At 39.0% G+C, this 11,179-nt stretch overlaps 1 protein-coding gene across 1 annotated transcript in view; it reads right to left on the bottom strand.

Moving 5' to 3' along the window:
- Positions 1 to 10,943, bottom strand: part of MTFR2 (mitochondrial fission regulator 2) — a 13,954-nt gene extending 3,011 nt beyond the window's left edge. Inside the window, exons 1-5 of the mRNA XM_023513537.1 lie at positions 10,881 to 10,943; positions 8,125 to 8,229; positions 6,893 to 7,005; positions 5,767 to 6,002; positions 3,411 to 3,777 (exon numbers count right to left, since the gene is read on the bottom strand). Of these exons, the coding sequence (XP_023369305.1) occupies positions 3,411 to 3,777; positions 5,767 to 6,002; positions 6,893 to 7,005; positions 8,125 to 8,229; positions 10,881 to 10,943 (884 nt within the window). The remainder of the gene's footprint in view (positions 1 to 3,410; positions 3,778 to 5,766; positions 6,003 to 6,892; positions 7,006 to 8,124; positions 8,230 to 10,880) is intronic.
- Positions 10,944 to 11,179: the final 236 nt, after the last annotated feature.

The following is an 11,179-nucleotide window of genomic DNA, read 5'->3' as shown; positions in this document are numbered from 1 at the left end:
GCCCAGGAATTGGAGGTTGCTGTGAGCTGTAATGCCACGGCACTCTACCCAGGGGGACAGCTTGAGGCTCTGTCTCAAAAAAAAAAAAAAAAGAAAACCAGGTATTGGAGTGCAGTGGGCAATACGGGAGGCAAGAGATGGGGTCCACTAGAGAAGCAAGGGCCAGATTGTGGGGGCCTTGCAGCCTCAGCAAGGGCTCTGGAATTAACGCTAAGCACCATGGAAACCAAGAGAAGAGTTCAAAACAAGGAAATGGTAAGATGTGACTATGATTTTTAAAGGTTCACTTTGGACACTATATGCAGAATAAGTGAGGAGGCAAGAATGAAACACAGAGCCCAGTTAGGAGGCTGGCGAAGACCAGACTAGAAGATGGTGGCTTAGCCTGGGGAGGAAGCAGCGCAGGTCAGGAGGGAACACAGAGCTGAGCCATACGCTGCTGGAAAGGATGCAAGATAGAAAGGAAAAGAAGAAAAAAGGATGGGGCGACGCCTGTGGCTCAAAGGAGTAGGGCGCCGGCCCCATATACCAGAGATGGCAGGTTCAAACCCAGCCCCAGCCAAAAACCGCTAAAAAAAAAAAAAAAAAAAAAAAAGGATTAGACTCTGGGACTGAGCAACTGGGTAAGAGTATTGCCATTTACTGAGACATAAAAAACATGAGACAGCTTATAGCAATAAATGCCCACCTCACAAAAGTAGAAAAGCTTCAAATAAACCTCATGATGCATCTCAAAGAGCTAGAAAAACGAACAAACTAAACCCCCAATTTTTTTTTGAGACAGAGTCTCACTTGTCACCCTCAGTAGAGTACTAAGGTATCACAGCTCACAGAAACCTCAAACTCTTGGGCTCAAGCAATTCTCTTGTCTCAGACTCTCCAGTAGCTGGGACTACAGGCAACTGCCACAATGCCCAGGGTCTCACTCTTGCTCAGGCAGGTCTTAAACCTGTAAACTCAGGCAATCCACCCACCTTGGGCCACCCAGAATGCTAAGAAAACCCAAAATTAAAAGAACAAAGGAAACAGTAAAGATCAGAACAGAAATAAATGAAAATGAAACCAAAAAACAAACAAAAACATACAAAAGATCAACAATACAAAAAGTTGACTTTTCCAAGAGATAAACAAAAGCAACACACCCATATAGCTAGACTAAGAAAAAGAGAGAATATGCAAATAAAAAGAAATCAGAGATAAAAAAGGAAACATTACAACTGACACTGCAGAAATCCAAAGGACCTTTAGAGACTACCATGAGCAACTATATGCCAATCAATAAATTGGAAAACCTAGAAGAAAAGAATAAATTCCAAGGCACATACAACCTACCAAGATTAAACCAGGAAGAAATCCAAAACCTGAATAAACCAATAATAAGTAATAAGAAAGAAGCAGCAATAAAAAGTCTCAAATGAGGCTCGGCGCCTATAGCTCAACCGGCTAAGGCGCCAGCCACGTACACCTAAGGTGGCGGGTTCGAATCCCCAGCCCGGACCCGCCAAACAACAATGACGGCTGCAACCAAAAAATAGCCAGGTGTTGTGGCGGACGCCTGTGGTCCCAGCTACTTGGGAGGCGGAGGCAGGAGACTCGCTTGAGCCCGGGAGTTGGAGGTTGCTGTGAGCTGTAATGCCACGGCACTCTACCCAGGGGTGACACTGTGAAACCCTTTCTAAAAAAAAAAAAAAAAAAGTCTCAAATGAAAGGGCAAGGCTTGATGGCTTCAGTGCTGAGTTCTACTAAGCACTCAAAGAAGAACTAATACCACTCCTACTTAAACTATTCCAAAAATCAAGTAGGAGGCAATATTCTCAAATTCATTCCATGAGGCCTGTATCACCCTGATACCAAAAGCAGACAAAGACACAGCAAAAAAAGAAAAGTATAGGCCAATATCTCTGATGAACAAAGATACAAAATTCCTGGGGCAGCACCTGTGGCTCAGAGGAGTAGGACGCCAGCCCCATATGCCGGAGGTGGCGGGTTCAAACTCAGCCCTGGCCAAAAACTGAAAAAAAAAAAAAAAAAAATTCCTCAACAAAATGCTGGCAAACTGAATTCAACAACACATTAAAATGATTATGAATCATGGATCAAGTGAGATTCATTGCAGGGATGCCAGGATGGTTCAATATATGCAAATTAATCAATGTAATACATCATAGCAACAGAATGAAGGACAAAAACCACATGACTTTTTAGCATTTCAACTGATGCTGAAAAAGCATTTGATAAAATTCAACAACACTTCATAATTAAAAACTTTTAAAACACTGGGTATAGAAGAAACTTACCTCAACATGACAAAAGCCATACATGACAGACCCATAGCTAGTACCACACTGAATGAGGAAAACCTGAATGCCCTTCCTCTAAGATGAGGATAACAAGGCAAGGGTGCCCACTCTCACCGATGTTACTCAGCATAGTACTGAGAGTTCTAGCTAGAGCAGCCAGTCAAGAGAAAGAAATACAGGGCATTCAGATTGTCCTTGTTTGTAGAACGTAAGATCTTTTATCTAGAGAAACCTAAAGACCCCACAGAAAAACTATTAGACTTGATAAATAAATTCAGTAAAGTTGCAGGATACAAAAATCAATACACAAACGTCAGTAGTATTTCTATATGTCAACAGTAAACAATCTGCAAAAGAAACCAAGAAATTAATTCCCTTTATAATAGCTACAAATTAAAAACAAAAAAAAAAACCTAGAAATAAACTTAACCAAAGAAATGAAAGCTCTCCACAAGAAAACAATAAAACATTGATGAAAGAAATTGAAGAGGACTCAAAAAAAATGGAAAGATATTCCATGCCTATGGACTGGAAGAATCAATATTGTTTAAAATGTCCACATTACCTAGTACAATCTACAGATTTAATGCAATTCCCATCAAAATATCAATGACATTCTTCAGAGAAATAGTAAAAATGAACCTAAAGAAGTGTTATGTATGTATTGGACAGAATATCTACTAGAATTTGTTTCTGATCTTCAATGGGAAGTAAATATGATTAAAATATCAATAAATAGCAAAGGTAAGATTCAAAAGTCGGAGACAAGACACCAGAAGATACAGTCAAGGCAGGTGGGAGGCCAAGGCAGGTGCATTGCTGAGCTCAGGAATTCAGAGATCAGCCTGAGCAACAGCCAGACCCATCTCTAAAAATTAGCCAGGCGTTGTGATGAGGCCACAGCACTCTACCAAGAGTGACAAAGGGAGCCTCTTGTTGCCAAAAAAAAAAAAAAAAAAAAAAAAGTTAAAAAAAAACTGAGAGTGATTACCCTAGGAAGGGTACTCTGGGCTGAAGAAAAAAGATTTATATATGTTAACTGTCATAAATATAATTTTTCTAAAAATATCATTGATAAAATCTTAGTTCATTTCTCAAATTACAACATACCGTTCAACAGCACGAAGCTGAACCTTATTCAGATCCTTCAGAACATCCAACATGTTGGGAACATTTTTGTTTCTCTGGCCTTCTGAATGACTGCTGTTGGTGTTACTAGCACCTGGCTGCTGTCTGTTCGTTTCAGTCGCTAAGTTATCTGAGTCACAAATCTTATTAGACTTGGGTTGTGTCGCAGGAAAACGCGGAGGCTGGAGCGGTGAACGCTGGGGAGGAAGCGGAGGCGGAGGCGGAGGCGGAGGCGGAGGGAAAGGAGGGCCCAGACTTGGAAACTCGTCGGGTTCCTCAGACAGCTGAGCAGCCTTCGATGGTGGCATTTGTCGCAAGCTTATGGGCCCGTCATTTAAGTCTAAGGAGCCTAAAAACAAACGTCATGCAAAATTCTCAAGTTGCAATAAGACACTAATTAGAACCAAAACAGGGGCATTTCTGTAATGCTATTAAAATAGTGATATGGGAGCCAGGAAGAAGAACCAATCCCATCTATTCAGTTATGTCTGTAAGAGTCAAGCCAAACTGCAAATTCATTTTTAATCCAATTAGGAATTTTCAGTGTGGGCCCAAAAGCAGGGAGGAAGAAGAACACATTTTAAAGAGAAAATAAAAAGTGTTTTTCAATAATTCACATATAATCTGAACTTCATCCTCCATTAAGAAAAACAAAACATAGCCAGGCCCAGTGGCTCATGACTGTAATCCTAGCACTCTGGGAGGCCGAGGCAGGTGGATTGCTTAAGCTCAGGAGTTCCAGACCAGTCTTAGCAAGAGTGAGACCTCGTTTCTACTAAAAATACAAAAAAAACGAGCCGGGTACCACAGACAGGTGCCTGTAGTCCCAGCTACTGGGGAAGCTGAGGCAAGAGGATCGCTTGAGCCTAAAAGTTTGAGGTTGCTGTGAGCTGTAACGCCACAGCAGTCTACCCAGGGCAAGTGAGTGAGAGTCTTGTCTCAAAACAAGAAAAAGATCAACAAGTTCTAATTAGAAACACTCAAACTGATGCATCTACTTTATAATGACATTGTATAAAAAAGCATATTATTTTTTAGGCAAGAGCCTAAAATAGATAATAAGTAATCTTTTCATAATACATTTGCTCATATGGACTATAGATAAACATGATTTTTTTAAAGTGTTTATATACCATTTTGTTATGTATAAATATAAATTAGTACATATTTATTTATATGCTTTTATAAAAACACGTTGCATAAATATTATATATGTAAATATATGCATTTGTGTATATAAATATTTACATTTTATAATTTGTCTTCACAATCAAATTTACGCAGTGCCCTTACAACCAAATCCATTGTGAAAAGCACTCAGTACTTATGTTGCTTTAAATTTTATAGACCTACAATCACACATACACATGTGTGTTTAAAGCAAGTTACATCTCCGGACAGCGCCTGTGGCTCAAGGACTAGGGTGCTGGCCCCATATACTAGAGGTGGCGGGTTCAAACCCAGCCCCAGCCAAAAACTGCAAAAAGAAAAAAAAAGCAAGTTACATCCCTAAAAATTTAGAGAAGGATCATCTGGAAAACATTATTCAACTTGGTAGATGTGTAGCACAATAACTAAAAACTATAAACTATAAATATATGAGATGAGGCCTCAAACTTATACTCTTCTTTCTTTTTGTTTTTTTTTTTTTGAGACAGGGTCTTCCTCTGTCTCCTGGGCTAGAATGCAATGGTGTCATCAGAACTCAATGCAACCCTAAAATGCAGGCTTCAAGCAATCCTCCTGCCTCAGCCTCTCAAGTAGCTGGGACTACAGTTACGTGCCACCATGCCTAGCTAATCTTTTTATTTTTTGTAGAAATGGGATCTCACTCTTGCTCAGGCTGGTCTTGAACTTCTGGCCTCAAGTGATCCTCCCACCTCAGCCTCCCAAAGTGTCAGGATTACTGGCATAAGCCACGATGCCAAGGGCCTATATTTCTATGTCAAACCAATGAATTCTTCCTGTTTAACCTCTAGTACTTTTCTGAAGAGCAGGAAAAGCTTACTTAAAAGACAAAACACTTTTTAATACAAAAACACAATCTTCAGTAATATAGCTAGCTCTTCTTTAACCAAAGCTGTCCCCTTCAGTACAAAAATGTGTCCTGATTTATTCTGAATAGCATCAGATATATTAATTTAATATACCAAATATCTCTTTATGATCCATTTAATGTTGTTCAGGTACTATTTAGAATAGTACTCACTTAAATACTAGATGTTACTATTTGTTATATATGTGCTATATTCAGTACGGTAACATGCTGTATGTATACAACAACAGGCTACATCATGAGTACCATCTAATGCAAACAAAAACCCAGCATGTTGCCTACCAGCATTTGTACTGGTTTTCAGTTCCTGCATTTCCACAAGTACAGCAATCTGAGAGCGAAGAAAAGCTAGCTCATCTTCAAGAGCAGCTATTTTTTTAATTGCAGCTTCATTTACAGGCTGATCATTTTTCGGTGGTTTGTTATGTCTTAGAGCAGATGACAATGGATCCCACACTAGGTGCACAGGATGGAAATCTTCAGCTTTCTCCTCTTCCTCATTTTCCCACCTATTATTTCTGTGGGTGAAAGGAAGGAAGAAACACAGGGAGGTGTGTCATCAATCAAAAGAGGAACACACTTTCAGCAAAAGCAAAAGACAACAAAATAAAAGCAGAGCAACTCTCTCCTCTGTGACTGTAGACTCACTGAGGACAAGCATAACGTCTTAGCTTTGCATTCTTAATATAAAGAACAGACGGTAGCCTCTAACAGATGACCAATAAGTGGCCGGGGAATGAAAGAACAAACTTTGCTTTTAGGTATAAGACAAAAATAATTATCCTGTAGTTGTTCTACCTGTTAACTTCAAACACAGATTAGTTAATTTATTTAGAAATTCTATGTAAGGCACCAAAGGGTGCCTTATACATTCAAGATTATGTCAGAGGTAAGTTTATGGCCTTCTAACTTTTTAAAAATTGATAAATCAGTCAGACAGTAAGTTTAGCCAGAATATTTTAATAACTGACAATAATTGTGCTTATAGCTTACATCCAAATATACTAACACGTAAGTTAGTGCTCCCTAAAAGTAACACATCCAAATTTTGAAATATATCTAGCTTGGTACACGGTAAGCACTATATACATTTTGGCTAAATATATAAAATATAATAAATATACTATCTAGTATAGAAAACAGAATGAACATAATGAATCTGATATTACTTCAATAATCATTCCCTCCTAGGACTGATGTAAGGTTTAAATGTTCATTAAGAAAAACTGGTTAAAAATTGGGAAACAACAAACTATCCTTATTAGGAAGACATTAGTAGGACAAAGAGATAAAGCGCAAAAAAAAAAAAAAAAGCTCCATTAGTATAAACTTCAAATAAACTTCAACACATGTAAGAATCCAGGTTATAGCCTACACTTTACTTCCCAAGATAAGCATGTAAAATTACCGAAATCTGAGATAACTGGATTCTTTATCATTTGCTACACACAAAACATCAGCAAATGATGGAACCACAGGTCCATAATCATCAGAGTCCACAGATGTCAAGAGTGGGGTGAACTAAAGTAAAAGAAAAAGAAGAAGTCAGTTCTGCAGGAAGTCAGGGGAAGACAAATGCCCCTCCCCCCAGCATTAAATAAGTTAATCTAAAATAGAGAAAAGAAAAAGGATACTCAACAGCAAATCATGCACCTGTTAGCAAGAAAAAATACTGGGGAAAATTAAAGGTAAGCATGCAGCAATATTGCTGCCCCCTCCCACCCCCGCTAATCTTATCTATCATAAAAGAAAAAAGGAAAGAAAAGAAGCTCCTGTGGTGTTGCTCGCATCTGCCCATATGTGAATGTAATTCATAGTCACGCACCATATAGGTGCAGTGCAACAACGGATCCCATAACCTGGCACATAGGCACGTACACATCGCAATGTACATGAAAAGTTGCTGGCATTTACTATACTTGTTATTGTTATTATTATTTTAGAGGCTACTCCTACTTATTAAACAAAAAAGTTAACTGTAAAAGAGCCTCAGGCAGTCCTTCAGCAGGCACTGTTATCATAGCAGATGACAACACCCTGTGTGTTATTGCCCCTGCAGACCTTCCAGTGGGAAAAGATGTGGAGGATAGTGGTAGTGACATTCCTGACCCTGTGCAGGCCTAGCAGGTCACTGTGCATTCATGAAACTCACGCACCCAGTGCAATGTCCAGTCCTGCAAGACTCATTTATACAGCAAGTACCCTATACAGGTACACCAGTTTTTATCTTTTATACTATATTTTTCCTGTACCTTTTCTATGTTTAGACACACAAATCCTTAGTAATGTGTTATAACTGCCTCAGTATTGAATCCAGTAACATGCTGCACAAACTTGCAGCCTAGGAACAATAGGCCAAACCATACAGCCAAGGTGTGTATGCTCTATAATGTTCACAGAAGGCAAAGTCACCTAATAATGCGGGTCTTACAACCTATCCCCATCATTAAGTGATGTGAGATTGCACTTAAATAAACAAACGCCACAAAAACAAATCTGAAATGACTTGTTTCCAGAAGTAAACTAAAGGTTTTGACTGGCAGGAAACATTTCTTCCTTTGTTGTTCTATCCTATACCAATAGGAGTACCTAGGATTAATTTATACACACTGCTTGCACAATGCATGCTGTCTGTCTTACCTCAAATGTAGGTCTTCGACAAGGTTCTAATGGAAGCATTTTCCCAATAATACGAATGATACTCCGAGTTGATCCATAGTCTTTATTTTCCCCAATCTGAAAAACCTATTTAAACATAATGCATTATTTTAAATGTACTCTAATTAAGCATGTTTATTATCTATGGAAAAAGGAAATGTAAAAGACATAATATTTATTTTTAAAAAGAAAATGTAGAATGGTGTATTCTTAAATTATCTTCTTCAAAGAATTAAACTTTATTAATATTTATCTTTTTTTTTTTTTCAGTAGAGACAGAGTTTCACTTTTATCACCCTCAGCGATTCTCTTGCCTCAGCCTCCCAAGTAGCTGGGACCACAGGCACCTGCCACAATGCCTGGCTATTTTTCTTGCAGTTTGGCTGGGGCTGGGTTTCAACCCACCACCCTCGGTATATGAGGCTGGTGCCCTATTCACTGAGCCACAGGCACTGCCCTAATATTTGTCTTTAAAAAAAAAGGATAGGTGGCTCTGTGCCTGTACCTCAAGCGGCTAAGGCACCAGCCACATACAACAGAGTTGGCAGGTTTGAATCCAACCCAGGGCCCACCAAACAACAATGACAACAACTACAACCAAAAAATAGCCAGGAGTTGTGGCAGGCACCTGTAGTCCCAGCTACCTGGGAGGCTGAGGCAAGAGAACTGCTTAAGCCCAAGAGTTGGAGGTTGCTGTGAGCTGTGATGCCACGGCACTCTACCCAGGGTGACAGCTTGAGGCTCTGTCTCAAAAAAAAAATACTGGGGAAAATTAAAGGTAAGCTACTCATGAGGCTGAAGCAAGGTTATTGCTCAAGCCCAAGAATGTGAACTTGCTATGAGCTGTGACAGTTCCTGTGAGCTATGACCATGCCACTCAATTCAGAGAGAGACAAAAAAAAAAAAAATGCATATATGCTTCAATGACATCTTCCATTATGTCATCAAAGTCCACGACTTCAAATTTCAAAACAATGATGGGGAGTGGTGGCTCACACCAGTAATCCTACCACTCTGGGAGGCTGAAGGGGATTACTTGAACTCAGGAGCTCAAGACCAACCTGAGCAAGAACGAGACCACATCTCTAATAAAAACAGAAAAATCAGCTGGCCACCTGTAGTCCCTACCACTCTAGCGGCTGAAGCAAGAGGACCACTTGAGCCCAAGACCTTGAGGTTGCTCTGAGTTATCATGATGCCATAGCACTCAACACCAGGACAACAGGGAGACTCTGTCTCAAAAAAAAAAAAAAAAAAACATCAAAATACTCCTGATAACTTCCAAATCTGATTCTTTTTCTTTCTATATTCTAAAACCATAAATCCAATTGTTTGCATGATATTTCTATTTCTATTTACATGTACCTACTTCATCCCCTAGAAACTCTAGTTTCTCATACTGAGTTACCTGTTTATAATAATGGGACCATTATGCTTCAACTTACTTTTATTTAAAATCAGAATTATCCTTGACTACTCTTTTAATTCACCCCACCAAATAGAGATGATGTGACCATTTTATAAGTCCACATACTATTTTTATGTCTTTCTTATAATCAATCTTACATTATAGTTTATCTTTCTTTATGCTTATTTATTCCTCATATAATATTTTAAGCATTATGAATATAAGAACCGGCTCGGCGCCTATAGCTCAACCGGCTAAGGCGCCAGCCACGTACACCTAAGGTGGCGGGTTCAAATCCCCAGCCCAGACCCGCCAAAACAACAATGATGGCTGCAACCAAAAAATAGCCGGGCGTTGTGGCGGGCGCCTGTGGTCCCAGCTACTTGGGAGGCGGAGGCAGGAGACTCGCTTGAGCCCAGGAGTTGGAGGTTGCTGTGAGCTGTAATGCCATGGCACTCTACCCAGGGGGACAGCTTGAGGCTCTGTCTCAAAAAAAAAAAAAAAAAAAAAATGAATATAAGAACCATGTATTGCTTCTCTGTATCACTGACAGAACCAAGGATATTGTCTTAGATGTAGATGTTGAACAAGTAGCAAAATTAGATTTACTCATAATTCTTAGGTCTAAGTCATCCTCTGTCCTCCAGGTTTATTCTGGATTTTGGTGAGCATTAAATATCAAACTTGGCTCAGTGCCTGTAGCTAGGTGGTTACAACACCAGCACACATACACTGGGGCTGGCAAGTTCGAACCCAACCCCAGCCTGCTAAACAACAATGACAACTACAATTAAAAAAATAGCCACATGCTGTGGTGGGTGCCTGTAGTCTCAGCTACTTGGGAGGCTGAGACAAGAGAATCATATAAGCCAAAGAGTTGGAGGTTGCTGTGAGTTGTGACGCTACTGCACTTTACCGAGGATGACATAGTGAGACTCTGTCTCAAAAAATAAATAAATAAATAAATATCAAACCTTAAATAAATAAATATCAAATAAATAAATATCAAATAAATATCAAATACCTTAAATAGAGCAGTTTTATTTATCTAAGCAATCAATGAGATTCTGTGAAGGTCACATGTACATTCTGCTTCCTTTGTACCTTCTGTTGGCATTTGATCTATCAGGTAAATAGGCTCTCAATAATCTTATTCCTTTCTAGATTTAAACTATGTATCAAAGTTATGCTATCATGAATCCACCTTTGTTCCACCTAAAGCGAAGCAATAATTTCACCTTACATTAATTATTTACATATAAATCATTTTCAAAATGGGACCCAAGAACAAGTACAACAGATTCATTTAAACCCATTAAAAGACATTTACCTGGTCTATAGGGACACCAAAATATTCCAGCATCTTTCTTAAGATATTCAATATCAGAGACATTGATGATGCAAATACAGAAGCAAATTCAAGGAAACATAATCAGTCTCTTGGTACCTTTGGGGAAAATTTTAAAAAATATTATCCTTGACAAGCAATTGCCAATAAATTGTTCAATAAATTCTTCTTTCACGGACAGTACACCTTTCAACAACTTTCTGCCAGCCATTATTTTGAAAGAAGTAGGAGAAAGAAAGGAAGTATGAGGCTGGGGGAGAGGCAGAGTGGTGTAAAAGAAA

This window comes from Otolemur garnettii, unplaced genomic scaffold, assembly GCF_000181295.1.
Source record: "Otolemur garnettii isolate 467f Iridium unplaced genomic scaffold, OtoGar3 scaffold00042, whole genome shotgun sequence".
NCBI classification, from domain to species: Eukaryota; Metazoa; Chordata; class Mammalia; order Primates; family Galagidae; genus Otolemur; species Otolemur garnettii.
The sequence above is the reverse complement of the archived record's forward strand: the minus strand, read 5'-3'. Positions and strand labels throughout refer to the sequence as shown.